Source organism: Dendropsophus ebraccatus, chromosome 3 (assembly GCF_027789765.1).
Source record: "Dendropsophus ebraccatus isolate aDenEbr1 chromosome 3, aDenEbr1.pat, whole genome shotgun sequence".
Classification (NCBI taxonomy): domain Eukaryota; kingdom Metazoa; phylum Chordata; class Amphibia; order Anura; family Hylidae; genus Dendropsophus; species Dendropsophus ebraccatus.
Window position 1 is genome coordinate 115,479,416 of NC_091456.1, and position 17,561 is coordinate 115,496,976.

The following is a 17,561-nucleotide window of genomic DNA, read 5'->3' on the forward strand; positions in this document are numbered from 1 at the left end:
TAACATGTATAACTTATATTGTATCTGATGGCCTATAAAAAATTCAAACCATTGTTAACAAATATACGTTCCTTAAAATCGCTCCATTCCCATGCTTATAACGCTTTTTTTCTTGGGTCTATGGGGCTGTATGAGGTGTCATTTTTTGCGCCATGATGTTTACTTTCTATCGGTACGTTGATTGCGCATATACGACTTTTTGATCCCTTTTTATTAAATTTTTTCTGGATTTGATGCGACCAAAAATGCGCAATTTTGCACTTTGGGATTTTTTTGCGCTGACGCCGTTTACCGTGCGAGATCAGGAATGTGATTAATTAATAGTTCGGGCGATTACGCACGCGGCGATAGCAAACATCTTTATTTATTTATTTATTTGTTTACTTTTATTTAAAACCTGGGAAAAGGTAGGTGATTCAGACTTTTATTAGGGGAGGGGGCTTTTTACTATAAACAACACTTTTTTTTTTACACATATACTAGAAGCCCCCCTGGGGGACTTCTAGTATATATACTTTGATCTCTCATTGAGATCTCTGCTGTATAGATATACAGCAAAGATCAATGAGATCGGCACTCGTTTGCTTTCGGCTGCTGCAGCCGGAAACAAACGAGTGCCGAGTCGGGGACGGCGCCATCTTGAGTCCCCGGCCGGCATCAGACAGGGAGATCGCTCCTCCGGGAGCGATCTCCCCCACTAGACCCCAGGGAAAGGTTGCCTCCGGTAACCGGAGGTAGCTTTCAACTTTGACAGCTGCCTCCGATTAGCTAATTAGCGGGCACGCCCGCTAATAGCGGCGCTCCCGGGCTACACGCGGCACCCAGGACCGCGGCCCTTCAAAGTGGGGTCGCCGCACGGCCCTGCTTTGAAGTGCTAATGAGGACATATGACATACGGGTATGTCATATGTCCTTAAGAGGTTAAAGGACAGTATTAAAGTTGTTCTTAAAGGGCCAGGCCAAAGTTGCTTTTACAGGGACAGAACATAAGCTGGTCCTAAAGGGACAGTATATAGGTCACTCTTAAAGGGTTGGCATCAAAATCGCTCTTTAAGGGACTGTACCAAAGTTGCTTTTAGGGTGCCTTCACACCCACCGTATCGCAGCAGAAAATCCGCTGCGGATCCGCAGCAGATTTAACTAAATGAATGGACACAGCGTCAAATCCGCTGCGGATCTGCAGCGGATTTGACAGTGTGTGTATTTGATGCTGTGTTCATCCATTTAATTAAATCTGCTGCGGATCCGCAGCGGATTTTCTGCTGCGATACGGTAGGTGTGAAGGCACCCTTAGTTACCCTAGTGAACTGATTGGTAAGTCTGAAATCTGAATTGAGTCTTGAAATGACTGCAAGAGAAAAAACATGTCACAGTGGACGGGGGCATGATTCTCGCCAACCGCCTGGGAAGGCAAACAACTATTGTAAGTGTTAGATAGTTTCTACTTACAGTGGTGCCTTGGATTACGAGCATTATTAGTTCTGGGACTGTGCATGTAATCTAAATCCACTCTTAAACCAAAGCAAATTTTCCCATAAGAAATCATAGAAATGCAGACAATTGGTTCCACACCCCAAAAATGAATATTTAATATTCTGAATAACAAATGAAACAATCATTCAGAAACAGCAGAATATGTGATATTGTAAGTTACTGTACAGTAATGGAGAGAATAGGAAACACAAGGGCTGACAGAGCCTGCAGGGAGTATGAAGGAATGAGCAGGACATATGTGGGCACAGACATGCAGCGCTCTCTGGGGATAGAGGGGTTAAAGCTATGGAGAGATTACCCCCACAGTCCTGTCCCCTGATGCAAGCCCCAGCCTGAAGTGGATCTGCTATGATTTGGAAGGTGAGGGAGACTTCCTGGGTCAGAGTACAGGGCTGTAGACCCCGCTATGCAGACCATGCCCCTCCCCCACTCCCCCTCCCACCCAGTACAGGGAGCTCTTAAACCAAAGCAATGCTCTTAAACCAAGTCACAATTTTGAAAAACTGTGAGCTGTTAAACCAAAATGCTTTTAAACCAAGTTACTCTTAAACCAAGGTACCACTGTATTTCTCCCTTTTATTATAGTGCTTCTTCTTCTTCCAGCTTTTTTCCACCATTAAAGGGGTAGTGCGGCGGTAAAAAATTATTCACAGAATAACACACATTACAAAGTTATACAACTTTGTAATGTATGTTATGTCTGTGAACGGCCCCCTTCCCCATGTCCCACCACCCCCCACCCGTGTACCCGGAAGTGTAGTGCATTATACATTACCTGATCCGTATCGCGCCCGTCCGCCATCTTGTGCCAAACGTCATCTTCGGCCGGCTGGCCCGAACACCTCCGATCTTCCCGAGTGCCGGCCGCCCTCTGCCGTGTCATCAGCTGCTCAGCCGCGATTGGCTGAGCATAACTGGAGGTGTTCGGGCCAGCCAGCCGAAGATGACGTTTGGCACAACATGGTGGACGCGTGTCGACACGGAGCAGGTATGTATAGTGCACTACACTTCCGGGTACACGGGTGGGGGTGGTGGGACACGGGGAAGGGGGCCATTCACAGACATAACATACGTTGTATAACTTTGTAATGTGTGTTATTCTGTGAATAATTTTTTACCGCCGCACTACCCCTTTAATACAGCCCGAACCACTTTGTGCACATACTCTGTTCAAACTGCATTTCGAAGCCCTTGGTGGTGAGAGGTGTGCTAAGTATTTTTCATTTTGTTCGGATTTGTAATTTGTAAGAATTTTACGTTTGAAGACCCCTAATTTCCCATAAGAAATATTGAGCCACACAGAAGAACACTAACAGCATCACAGTACATATGCAAATAGTCGAAATGTAGCAGCTTATATAAACTCGCAGGTCTTGTCAGGTCAGTGCCTGACAACATCCACGCAGTTAAACTCAACTATGTCCACCATGTCCACTATTGGCCAATAGAAGATGTAGATGTAGAAGATACAAGACTGCTGTGGTTGTCACTGTTAAGTAAACAGTATCAAAGTCATTCTTAAAGAGGAGGTACCGAATTAGCTCTTAAGGGCCAACACCAAAGCCGCTCTTAAAGGGACGGCACCAAAGCCGCTCTTAAAGGGACGACACCAAAGTCTGTCTTAAAGGGCCGGCACCAAAGTCCCTCTTAAAGTGACCATACTAAAATCACTCTTAACCCCTTAAGGACAGAGGGCATACATGTACGCCCCCGCCGCCTGTGACTTAACGCATCAGGGCGTACATGTTCGCCCTGCCGGGGGGTTGAGCTTGCTTCATAACTGGTGAGGACCGGCTGCTATCAGTCTCAATGCGCGATCGCAACAGGCCACCATTAACCCCTTAAATGCCGCAATCGCGCAGCGTTTAAGAAGTGACAGGAGCAGCTACTGTCAGTTACCAATCGGGACCCCCACAGCGTGTCTGTGGAGGTCCCGATAGCATGGCCTGACTGCTGCAGGTATGCAGCTTACCTCCGTGCAGTATGATGATCTTATATCTTCTAATAGTCTGCCACAGGCAGGCTCTATCAAAAGATGACAGATTACACTGATCAATGCTATGCTATCAGCATGTATAGCATTGATTAGTGGATGAAATCTAATATATGTATGTAAAAGTCCCATAGGAGGACTAAAAAATGTTTTCAAAAATGCCCCAAAACCCCTCCCTCAATAAAAGTCTAAATCACCGCCTTCTTATTTTATAAATAAATGAAACACATTAAAATAATCAAATAAACTTATAAAATACCGTAATCGTATGATCTATTAAAATAAAACAATATTATTCCCGCAAGATCGGCGTGAATAAATCGAGGCAGGATTGCTAATTTTTTCATTACATTTTATATATTAAAAATTAATAAACAGTGATCAATACTTTCGATCTACACAAATGTGATACTAATAAAAACTAGAGATCGTGGTGCAAAAAATTACATCCCATACAGCCACATAGGTAAAAAAATAAAAGCGCTACAAGAATCACAATAGGGCCACAAATAGTAAAACTGTAAAAAAAAGCTATGTAAACATGCATATCAGACCGACCTATAGAATAAGGATAAAATGGCAGTTTTACCACAAAGTACATTACGTAAACACAGAATCCCCCAAACTTTGCATTTTTTGTCCCAAATTCACCCAATAAATGATATTTTGGGGGTTCCGTCATTCATTTTATGGTGGATGGGTGCCATTACAAGGTACACCTGTTCCTGAAAAAAAAAGCCCTCACACGGCCCTGTAGATAGAAAAGTAAAAGTTATAGCTCTTAGAAGGCGAGGAGGAGAAAACAAAAACCCCAAACTGAAAATTGTCCCGCTCCTTAACCCCTTAGTAACCGCCGATACGGCTTTTTACGGCGGTCACTAAGGGTCCTTATTCTGCTGCCATCAGCTTTTTACGGCGATGGCAGAAAATAAGATAGCGGGGCCGGGACGGCTACCATCCCATCCCCCCAGCTACCGCGGGTAGCTGAGGGGTTGGGGCAGTGTGTGGGGTCCGTCCCGGCTATACTATATACCGCTGATCACTTGTGCCATGTGCTCCAGGCACTTTTTATCCCCTGTCACCATAATTGATTGGTGACAGGGGATAAAAAGTGATGTGTCCTGTCTCTCAAGTCGCCCCCCACCCCCCCAGTCACCCCCCCTTCCCCATATACGTTACCTGATCCTGGAGCTCCTTCCTCCTCGGCGTCCTGGCTGGTTATGAAGTGCGCATGCGCTCCACAACCAGCCAACTCTGAAAATTTAAAGTGACAGAGACCAATTTGGTCTCTGTCACTGAACTATGATTACTGTGATAGAAAATATCATAGTAAACATAGTAATACAGTGAAAATGAATGTATAAAGTACAAAAAGTGACAAACATACAAAAAAACACACACTTTTTATTATAGTAATAATTGCAGTTTACTCCCAAATTACCCCTAACCCCCCCCAGATTACCCGTAACCACTGCACGTTGCCCATAACAACCGCACGTTGCCCGTAACCACCGCACGTTTCTCGTAACCACCGCACATTGCCCGTAACCACCGCAAATTGCCCGTAACCACCCCAAATTGCCAGTGACCCCCTCCAGATTGCCCGTAACCACCCCAAATTACATGTACCCACCCCAGATTACCTATAAGCACTTCAGTTTATCAGTAACAATCCCAGATTGTCTGTAACCCTTCCAGGTTGCACATAACCCCCCCAGGTTGCCCGTAATCACGCCAGATTACATGTAACCCCCCAGATTGCACGTAACCACCGCACGTTGCCTCTGACCACGCCACGATGCCTCTGACCACCACACGTTGCCTCTGACCACCACACATCGCCTCTGACCACGCCACGTCGCCTCTGACCACGCCACGTCGCCTCTGACCACGCCACGTCGCCTCTGACCACGCCATGGCGCCTCTGACCACCTCAAATTGCCTCTGACCACCCCAAATTGCCAATGACCCCCTCCAGATTGCGGTTCCCATGCCAGATTACAGGTACCCACCCCAGATTGCCTATAAGAACTTCAGTTTATCCGTAACCACCCCACATTGCCCGTAACCACCCCAGGTTGCCCGTAACCACCCCAAATTGTCTGTAAGCACTGCAGGTTGCCCGTGTCCACCCCAGATTGTCTGTAAGCACTGCAGGTTGCCCGTAACCACCCCACGTTGCCCATAACCACCCCAGATTGTCTGTAAGCACTACAGGTTGCCCGTAACCACCCCACGTTGCCCGTATCCACCCCAGATTGTCCGTAAGCACTGCAGGTTGCCCGTAACCACCCCACGTTGCCCGTTACGACCCCAGATTGTCTATAAGCACAGCAGGTTGCCCGTAACCACCCCATGTTGCCCGTAACCAACCCAGGTTGCCTTAACCACAGCGGGTTGCCCGTGACCACTGCACGTCGCCTCTGACCACTGCACACGTCGCCTCTGACCACGCCACGTCACCTCTGACCACGCCACGTCGCCTCTGACCACCGCAGGTTGCCTCTGACCACCGAACGTTGCCTCTGACCACCCCAAATTGCCAATGACCCCCTCCAGATTGCGGTAACCATGCCAGATTACAGGTACCCACCCGAGATTACCTATAAGCACTTCAGTTTATCCGTAACCACCCCACATTGCCCGTAACCACCCCACGTTGCCCATAACCACCCCAGATTGTCTGTAAGCACTGCAGGTTGCCCATAACCACCACCTGTTGCCCGTAACCACCCCACGTTGCCTGTAACCACCCCAGGTTGCCGTAACCACAGCAGATTGCCCGTGACCACCCCATGTTGTCCGTAACCACCCCAGATTACCTGTAACCACCTCAGGTTGCCCATAACCACTCCAGACTGTCCGTAACCACCCCACATTACCTGTAATCTATTTTTTTTATTTTATTTTAGTAACTGCGCTATTCTAATAACTATTACTAGCTGCGGTTTTGCTCCAGTAAATTGGCACTCCTTCCCTTCTGAGCCCTGCTGTGTGCCCATACAGTGGTTTATGCCCACATATGAGGTACCGTTTTACTCAGAAGAACCTGCGTTACAGATTTAGTGGTACTTTTTCTCTCCTGTTCCTCATTTTTACTGGCCAATTTTGAATACTTTCCTCTAATACCTGTGGGGTAAAAATGGTCACCACACCCCAAGATGAATTCTTTGAGGGGTGTACTTTCCAAAATGGGGTGACTTTTGGGGGGGAATCTATTCTGCTGACACTACAGGGGCACTGCAAACGCACCTGGCGCTCGAAAACCTCTGCAGCAAAATCTGCATTGAAAAAGCTAATTGGCGCTCCTTCCCTTTTGAGCCCTCCTGTGTGCCCATACAGTGGTTTATGCCCACATATGGGGTACCATTGTACTCAGGAGATTCTGCGTTACAAATTTTGGGGTACTTTTTTCCTCTTGTTCCTCGTGAAATTGAGAAATTTCAAACTAAATGAACGTATTATTGGAAGAATTCGAGATTTTTCATTTTTACTGTCTTCTTTTGAATACTTTCCTGTAATAACTGTGGGGTCAAAATGGTCACCACACACCAAGATGAATTCTTTGAGGGGTGCACTTTCCAAAATGGGGTGACTTATGGGGGGTTTTCTCTCTGTTGACACTACAGGGGCACTGCAAACGCACCTGGCGCTCAGAAACTTCTTCAGCAAAATCTGCATTGGAAAAGCTAATTGGCGCTCCCTTCCTTCTGAGCCCCGCTGTGTGCCCATACAGTGGTTTACGCCCAGATATGGGGTACCGTTGTACTCAAGAGAACCTGCGTTAAAAATTTTGGGGTGCTTTTTTCTCTCATGTTCCTTTTGAAAATGAGAAACTTTAATCTAAATGTATATATTAATCGAAAATTTTAATTTTCCATTTTTTTACTGCCTAATTGTGAATACTTTCCTTCAGCCCCTGTAGGGTTAAAATGCTCATTATACCCCTAGATTAATTCTTTAAGGTGTGTAGTTTCCAAAATGGGGTTACTTATGGGGATTTTCAGGATACCAGACTTCTAAATCCATTTAAAAAAAGAACTGGTCCCTAAAAAAAATCAGTTTTGGAATCTTTCACGAAAATGTGATTTGCTGATAAATTTCTAAGCCCCATAACATCCTAAAAAAGTAAAATATGTTTACCAAATTATGCCAGAATAAAGAAGACATATTGGTAATGTGACTTAGTAACTAATTTATCTGCTACGACGTTCTTTTTTTAGAAGCAAAGAATTTCAAAGTTCATAAAATGCTATTTTTTTTAATTTTTCATGATATTTTGATGTTTTTCACAAAAAACACTCAAAGTAGTGACCAAATTTTGCCACTAACATAAAGTGCCATATGTGACGAAAAAACAATCTCAGAATCGCTAGCATACGTTAAAGCATCACTGAGCTATAAGAGCATAAAGTGAGACGGGTCAGATTTTGAAAAATTAGCCTGGTCATTAAGGCCCAAACTAGCTGCAGCACGAAGGGGTTAAGGCAATATTGGGCTCTGTCCTTAAGGGGTTAAAGGGCCAGTACCAGAATTGCAAAATTTGCATTCTGACTTTTCTACAGGTGTAAAAGGAAAATTTAGCAGTTTTCATACCTTATTTTATATCATACATCATGGTGACGTCATAGGCACTTTGACCTCGTCCCCTTTCTGACCATTGGAACAGGCTGGCCTAAAGGTCTAGGCCCCCCCCCTAGGTTGGCCCATACCAATGGGCATCAAGGGGGTGGGGCCTATGCGGCAATGATGTCACAGAGAGGCGGGGCAGTGGCTTAGCTACCATAGAGGCAGGGAAGGCAGTTGCTATGGGGCCCCTGGGGGGAAGGGGCCCGATGCACAGGAAAGATAAGAGGCTCCGGTGTCCTTTTCCTTAACCCCTTATGTATTGCAGTGTGTAAGTGACCCAGTGTTCTCTTACATGCTGCAACACAAAAAAGGGTAAATAAGCTAAAGACAATTACAGTAGCTCTCTGCCTCACTGCTCTGATAACCCCTGACCTCTGCAGGAGCTCAGAGAACAGAGGTGAGAGGTTATCAGTGCAGGAGTAGTGAAGGAAAGAGCTAATTGTCTTTAGCTATTAACCCTTTTTTTGTGTTGCAGCATTAAGAGAACACTGGGGCACTTACACACTGCAGTACTTGAGGGGTTAAGCAAAAGGTAGTCTGCTCCTGCATCTAGTATATAACCATGAGGCTCCTAATAGGCTGTTATAGTTAAATACAGTGGATAGACTGAACAAGCAGACATTGGCTTTCTTCTCTCTCTCTCTCCATTGTATAGTGTGTAGGGGGGGGGGGGCGCCATACAGTTTTTTGCTATGGGGCCCCATGAATCCTAGCTATGCTCCTGGGGCGGGGACAACAGTGAGGCTGTGGGCGGGCTAAGTGGCGCTGAAGCAAGCACCATGATGTATGATATAAAATAAGGTATGAAAACTGCTTAATTTACCCGTTACACCTGTGTAGAGAAGTCAGAATGCAAAAAGGGGGTGACAGTGTCACTTTAAAGGGCTGGGGCCAAATTCGCTATTAAAGGGACGGTACCAAAGTTGCTTTTCAACTTTGTAATGCTGGGAGGGTAAATCACAGTGAGTTCATTAACAACTTGACCTCCTGACGTAGTTGCATAGGGCACAGCAATGCGTTGGGCCAGTCCTCCACCTCTGTGCTTTTCTGTCATTCCTCCGAGCAGGTTTTGTATTCTGCATGTTGCTTCTGACGGGTTCTTTATTTGGGTGCCCCCCATGATCAGTTCTATTGGTGGGCCACAGGTACCCCAGTCTCACACTGGGGCCTGCACTCACTACAGTACAGTCCTTTAGTGGGCCCTGGCATCTGTGCTGTAGGGTCCTCTTGAGAAACCAGGACACATGTACCGGATACCCGGGCGTACATATGTGTGTGCCTTTTAAGGCAGAAAGGTGGAGAAACAAATAGGTTATGGGGGCTCAAACACATTTTTTGCACAGGGGCTCTTTGCAGTCTGTGTCCGCCCCTGCATGAACACATGAACTTTGCGGTTCAAGTTTGCTCATTCCCACCCATATAGCAAAACTTCTTGACATGGCAATCAAATGTATATTTGGATGTCTAAAAAACAGATTTAGTTCTCAACCCAGACTTTGGTTATATGGGAAAATTTTGCACATGTGCACCTATTCTCAAATCCGAGAAAATATATTTAAGTCTTTCCAGTGATTCAAAGACATCATTATGTCTGACATGACATAAACGTGCAAGTCTATAGAAATATTAATAGAAAAAAGTTTTACATTATTACTGGCTTTATTACTTTATTTAAAACATTTCAGAAGGCTGTAAACTGTACGGTAATGCACATACAGCTAAAACTGACTTTATTGTTACAATGCCAAAGTAGAAATAAAACCAGTGGCACTCACGTGTTAAGGTGTAGAAAAATCCTTTTATTCACATCTTAAAATCACAGATGCATGGGAGGGAAATAGGGCTGCGAGCACATCTAGCAGCTCACATATATGAATAAAAGGATTTTTCTACACCTCAAGACACGTGAGTGCCACTGGCTTTATTTCTACTTTTTTTGGCACTGCGGCTTTCTGATCTTCAGTGAGCACCTCGTCGGTGGAAAGTTTATTGTCTGTATGTGAGACTCCTACAACAAGCGGGCTGATATATATATATATATATATATATATATATACACACACACACTGGTAGTGCCTGACTCTTACTGGTGTTGTATTTGTGGTTTTGACTTTATTGTTAACCCCAGCTCTTAAGTTGATGGGCATATGTTGACTGTATGCACAAATTCAGATAGCAGAATGTACTGTATTTGCACATGCCCTGAGTTCATCTACCGTTCAGATGTTGAGGCAGCCTGGGACAACCAAGGAACTGCATTGATCCTTTTTTCCTATGGACACATGGCATGCCAGCCTTCAGTGTTTATGCCATCAATATTACAGAAATAATTTGAATAATTTGTAATCTGTCCCTCTCCCTTAGTGGTTTTCTCTATCCTTTTTTCTCCTCTGTGTCCCCGGGCATCCAGCCTCCTCTGTTGCAAGCCTTTAGCACCACCCCCTCCTCTCTGAATATAGCTGCACTTACTCTACCCATAGGCAGGGTAATGTCAGTCTTCCTACAAGTGTCTTTTGAGCAGCATGGTGGCTCAGTGTCTGCCAATTACTTATATTATCAAATAAACTAGTTTTCTGAATTTTTTATTGTATGTAGAACTACAAAGCTTAGCACACATGTACATGTCCTGGATTACATATACACAAGTTAACCTCGGCAAGAAATAAACACCTATAAGACCCATCCGATATGCAAATGAGCAAAAATGTCAAATGAATTGGTACAAAAGAACTTTATTGAGAAATATCGCAACAACAAATAGGGACAAGAAAGAAAAAATTAAATATAAAAACAAACAAAGACCTGGGAGGTGGGAGACCAAGCATGAGGGGACTCCCTGAAGAAGCGAATAGCGAAACGACGTTGGAGGAGTGTGAGGTGGGAGTCCTGAGGGGCTGGGAATCATATCCCTGGGTAATGTTGTTTATGTGCACCTGCCTATACCTTGTTAGATTTAGTTATGCAGCTTGTGTTTTTGGTCATGTTTGAGCACTTGCACTTTATAATATGCTTATAACCGGACTGCATACTGAAAACTTATGAGTACTGTATATATGCACTTGCACTTTATTTTGTAAACATATACCTCCCCTCATGCTTGGTCTCCCACCTCCCAGGTCTTTGTTTGTTTTTATATTTATTTTTTTCTTTCTTGTCCCTATTTGTTGTTGCGATATTTCTCAATAAAGTTCTTTTGTACCAATTCATTTGACATTTTTGCTCATTTGCATATCGGATAAGTCTTATAGGTGTTTAGTTCTGTTTCTATTACCATTCGGTTATCTTTTTTTCCCCCCCTTATCCCTGTTTTCTTTTGGGGTATAGGACGTTTATCACAAGAATCCAGAATTTATAGGTGCTTTCCTCGGCAAGAAATAGAATGGTGACTGACATGATGTGAAGTACCATGTCTTCTTTCATATTACAGACAGCAGCAGCAGCACTGCCCTAACACTGTTGATCTTTACAGTATAACTATAACAATATAGGAAATTTATCAAAGCCTGTGCAGAGGGACAGGGAAACAGTTGCCGATAGCAACCAATTGCTATGGGCAACAGACCTAGAATCTGACTGGTTGCTATGCGCTGTTTCCCTGTTCCTCTTCACAAGATTTGATAAATTACCTCCATAGTTCCTTTATTCAACCTATTCTGCATCACTGTACAGAGATTGTAGTCACTCATCTTGGTCACTGACCCGAATGGAGCTCACAATGTTCTGGAATGTGTGATAAAATCTATGCAGACATTGGGGGACATACATGCAGCTGTTATCCCAGGACCTCAAGACTACAAAGCAACATGGCTAACATCTGTGCCCTCCACAACATGGCTAACCTCTGTGCCACCCACATCATTGCTATCAGCTCCTGGTCTCTTCCATGTCATGCTGTCCTTACTGCTGCAGTTTCTAATGGGCTCAGATATTAGCTCCTCCTACAGGGTGTGGCTAAACCCCGCCCACCTGATGACTCACTGTTCCTTCACTGGCAGGAACAGGAAACAGAAAGGGAACGTGACATCACAGAAAGTAAAGAAAACATAGGCAGAATGGTCATGTGACTGAGCCTGAGAACACAATAAGCACTCTAAATAAATAATAGAAGTGTATGTAGAATATACAACATCCTCAGAGGTCAATGCAATGGTTATTTATTGAAAAATCCCAGACAGTCCCAGAGCATTGTCAATATTAGGCATGTGACACATTGGGGTATTTACAACTGCCACATCTTTGTCCACTTGAGTGCCATAGTTTGGGGCATGTCATGTACACCCTAGTTTCTAATAATGTACACTGTTTGGGAAACCTCATGTTATAAGGTATTTTTCTTCCTGAACTATGTTTTCATAATACATTTACTAATGAAAAGGCTTATTTCTGGCACAAGCTACACAAAAAAAAAATCATAGCTATAAATCACTTTACTAACCAGCATGCACCAAAATAGTAAATAACAGAAATAATACACATTGCATAACACAGTTGGCAAGTCAGGCACTCAACAAACAATAACAAATTTCCTCCAATATGTTTAATCAAGTCAATTCACAACAGAAAGATAAATTCATTTTATTTCATCATTCATTTATCAGTGTTTATCCTTCATTCTCGCTTTTATCTTATGGTTTTCTTGCTCACTTTTCTCTTTACAGTCATGGTACTTGGGATAGCAGCCTGACCTACCTCCCATCCACTGGAACCAGCAGACAGAAAACGAAGGTCTCTGCAAAGTTTGAGGTCCAGGACAAGAGTTCAATGCGTCTTTTTTATAAATATTGTTCCCACAAGAAAACAAAGAATAAATCAGTGATATACCACAGTAGTCGGTGGGAGATGAAGAAGTACAATTATACTTTGATGGGCTCTTGTCTTCAAACAGGATATCTTTGAGCTCTTGTATTTAGGATTTTGAGAAAGTATACGTGTATATGATTTTATTATCCTTTCACTCTTAACCCATTCATAAAAGGGTTGAATATCCAACCAGCAAGGAAGAGGAAGAACAAAGGTCTTCCTGTATGGATATACTTTATTATTGTTGCTCTTATTAATAATATTATTATTATGCAATTGATATAGCTAAATTGTTTATTTACTCTGTTCTGTCCCCTCCCTGAATAGTCTAACTGTCTTTGGCTGAAGGATTTTGATTAATGACAGCTTGCCATTTGGGGGATACACAGAATATTGTGGTATGCACCTTAACCATTTCCCCAGATCTTGTTTGTTATTCCAGGATACCTAGTGAACTAGCTACATATGTACATTCATGATTGTAAAGCAGCACTTGTCATGTGTTTAAGACATCCACAGACAACTCAGTGTCTCATCTCAAAGTTGTCTCTTATTTTGAATTTTTTTTTCATTCTAAACATTATTAAAAAGTTTGAAACTATGTTATTTCAACTTCTGGAAGAAGGAACAATCAATCAATATATATATATATATATATATATATATATATATATATATATATATATAAATATTTTTTCCTCCATGTTCTCAATAGTTACATTTACATGCATATTTTGGGTGATTATTAATGTACATGTACCTGACAACAAATATGTACACATTAACATATAGTATGTTGACATCTGTATGTCTATCCGTGGATATATATATATATATATATATATATATATATATAAACACACACACACTTTACCAAGGACTATACTTTTATATATGCAAACTTTATATGTATGTATCCATGTGTATATATAGACACATATACAGTTGTAATATGCCTTGCATATATTGCAGTTATTTACATTGCAGTGACTTGTTATGGCCTTTCAGCTTTGGACAATCCCTACTGGTTAGTGGGGTCCCTAAACAATAAGTTGATTACAAAGTGTCCCCCTAGTGATTGTTAAAGACTGGCAGCAAGTGCTCAATTTCCATACATCGCCAACACCAGGAAAATTAAGCATTAAATTCTCTTCATAATGATAGGTTGTTTGTGTCAGGACATGTCCTCCAGCGTCGAAAGCTGACCAAAGACATATAGATTTTTCCCTAATAGGCTATGTTCCCACAATGTTTTTTTCTTGTCCGTATAATTTTGAGAATTGGTTGGCGTCAGTGCAATAACTGCTGCTGGTACATTATTCTAGTTTAGGTGGACTAATTGCCCTTTGGGTGTATCTTTATTTGAAAAGTCCACTAAATTTAATAGTAAAAATTAAGAAAGGACAGTGAAAAAAGAAAAACTGTGTGAGAACAACAAAAAAATAACAGCCGCTGTTTGTAAAAGACATCTGAAAAATAATTAACATGATCATTATGTTGACGTCTGTGCAGATAACGTCATCATTTTATACACTGTGGGCATTGGACGTCCGTCATTCCATTGACTTAAATGCATTGCATTGCAGTCAGTTAAATCGCGTCAATAATGAATGTCTTTTTAAATAGAAAAAGCAGAAGCCTTTTCTCTTTTTTTGATGTTGTGTGAACATAGCCTTACACTAAGGGGGATATTTATCAAACTGTAAAGTACAGTTGTCTTAGTTGTCCCTAGCAACCAATCAGATTTCACCTTTCATTCCTCACAGATTCTTTAAAAAATGAAAAGTGGAATCAGGGACGTAGCTAGGATTCACGGGGCCCCATAGCAAAAATTTTTAAGGTGGCCCCCCTACGCACAACACAAAGCACTGCGCATATATATATATATATATATATATATATATATATGCATTACTGCTGGTGCAATGATAGCCCCTGACCTCTGCAAGGAGCTCTGCACATTTTCCTTTCCTACTTGATTGTGCAGCTGGAGAACAGATCAGAGGTTATCAGTGCAATGAAGCAGAAATCTTTGTCTTCTGCTTGTTCACCCTTTTTTTGTGTTGCAGCATGTAAGTAAACATTGGGACACTTACACACTGCAGTACATAAGGGGTTAAGCAGAAGGACACACGCTCTTACCTTCTCCTCCGGGCCCCCCTCCTTTATGGGCCCCATAGCAACTGCCTACCCTGCCTCTATGGTAGCTATGCCACTGGGTGGAATGTGATTGGTTGCTAGTGGCAACTAAGATCATTCTACTTTACACCAGTTTAATAAATCTCCCCAAGTGTTCTGAATATTTTTTGCCTTCAGGATTCTCTTTAAAAAAAAGTGTAACGACAAATATATTCTATAGAAAACCATTATGAGTATGGAAAGTAGAAATAGCATTTAGCATTAACAGCAGAATAACATTATAATACGACATATAATATGACAATAAGTATTTTGACAGATGAGGCAGATTACCAAATCATGTTTAGTACCACAGATATAAAGATTGTGTCTATGATTACAGTACGTGGATTTTAAACAATAATCTGCACTTTATGGCCAGTTACAAAAAATATGCATTATCCACTCTACTGATATGTGAAGTGATCCACACACACTATAACAACAACTGCACCTTTAATTTTTTTCTAGTTTACTTTATTTATAAGTTTTGATCCCATAACCTCATTGCTTGTTTTGTATAATTTGTTGTGTGTAAATATAGTAGAGACCTTCACAGAAGAAATAGTTCTAAATTCAGCCATGACTCATTAAGGGTGGTTTTACACATAGAGCCAGATTTATCAAATGGTGTAAAATATACACTGGTGTAAACTGCCCACAGCAAGCAATTACCTCTCAGCTTTCATTTTAACAAAGCTGAGAGCGGAGCTGTGATTGGTTGCTTCTGGCACTTTACTCCAGTGTTTATTTTACACCCTTTGATAAATCTCCCCCCATAGTTTATTTGGGAAAATGCTACAATTTATTCTGTCATTTTAACTGCAATGTTTTATACCTTTTTTGGCTAAAATAACACTGTGATCAGGTGTTAGTTAAAATTTGACAGTAAACACGCTGCAAATAATGCATTTTTATGATATTTTTTCTTTGCTTGTGGTGTTTTTAAGGGTTCATGCAGCATGCTCCATGTGTGGTGTTTTTCAGCAAGTAAGATGCATTTTACTTTCTGTAGACCTAGATTCTCTGTTTCTGCTTGAAAAAATGCATGTGTAAATGTGTGTTCTGTTCTGCTTTTTGTTACATTATTTGTGGTGTTCTTCACAATACATATAGGAATCATTGAAATGCATGATCTTTGGATCACATTATTGAGGAAATACTACCATAAAATGAACATACTAAAACAGGCTAACAATCTTCTAAGCGATGTAGCATGATATCATCTCCAAACTTTGGCAACCCAGTTTTCTACAACTAAAGCAAGCAGTATACAGAATTGCTGGAAGTCTGGAATTTTTTACAACTCTGTATACCTTTTAATTTATTGAAGTGACAGAATTTATAAGTAGTATCCTGCCATGGCACACAAATGATATTTACCCTTTAAAAAGGAAAAAAGTATGTTGCATAAAAAAGATTGTATTTTTGAGCAGCCAAAAAAAACCCACAAAAAGATATTTATCAAGGAAGCTCTTAATCATTTTTCATCTCTGAGTTTTTTAAAGAACACCATTGCAGTTTTTAATGCATTGTTTCTGGGCCAAAGAGAGGAATGTGTTCAGAAAGAAGTCCTTCCTTTTATTTCCAGTGTTTTTTAAACATTTTTATTAGAATTTGCTTTACAACATTATGGCTATGTCATTTTAAATCTATTTGCAGTAGAGTTTAAAAAAATATATTGAGTGTGAAACCACCCTTTATGCAGGCATGATGGATGAATAATGTTGCCCTTTGTAGTTGTATTATTTAGAGGACTGCACTAGAAAAACATTGAATCTGACTGGATGTAAAGGGAAGCAACGTTACCTTCCCATAAAATATAAAAAGTATTTTACATTAGTTGCCTTAGGACAACCTATCAATTTGAGACTAGTGGGGTTCCTTCAGCAGGACCTCCACTAGGGAGCAAACAAAGGGGCAGTGTTGCTTCTATACTGCTGTGCCAGGGCATTGACACACATCTATGGGAATGTGTACTGTAGCTTATCCCAAACACCTACAGAATCTTGTGGTACTATACAAATACATTTTACAAATTGTTATATTGTTATTATTTTAAATAGACTAAGCCACAATACTACACACAGCCTTGTACACACTTGGGGTATGGAATGTTTTCCTTTCATTTTGCTAATTCATGAGGATCCCAGGTGTAGAATAAAGGTCATCAATGTAAACATCCCATATTAAGGCTATGTTCACACTACGTATATTTGAGGCTGTATAGCAACCAAAACAAGGAGTGGATTGAAAACACAGAAAGGATCTGTTCACATAATGTTGTAATTGAGTGGATGTCCGTCATTTAATGGCAAATATTTGCTGTTATTTTAAAACAACGGCTGTTATATTGAAATAATGGAAGTTATTTACCGTTATATGGCGGCCATCCACTCAATTACAACATTATGTGAACAGAGCCTTTCTGTGTTTTCAATCCACTCCTGGTTTTGGTTGCTATGAG

General features: G+C 41.6%; 1 protein-coding gene across 4 annotated transcripts in view; it reads left to right on the forward strand.

Annotated features, from left to right (window-relative positions):
- NFIC (nuclear factor I C) overlaps positions 1-17,341 on the forward strand; it is a 139,964-nt gene extending 122,623 nt beyond the window's left edge. For all 4 annotated transcript variants that reach the window (XM_069962558.1, XM_069962559.1, XM_069962557.1 and 1 more), the window contains exon 11: positions 12,775-17,341. In XM_069962558.1, the coding sequence (XP_069818659.1) occupies positions 12,775-12,792 (18 nt within the window). In that variant the 3' untranslated portion in view covers positions 12,793-17,341. The remainder of the gene's footprint in view (positions 1-12,774) is intronic.
- Positions 17,342-17,561: the final 220 nt, after the last annotated feature.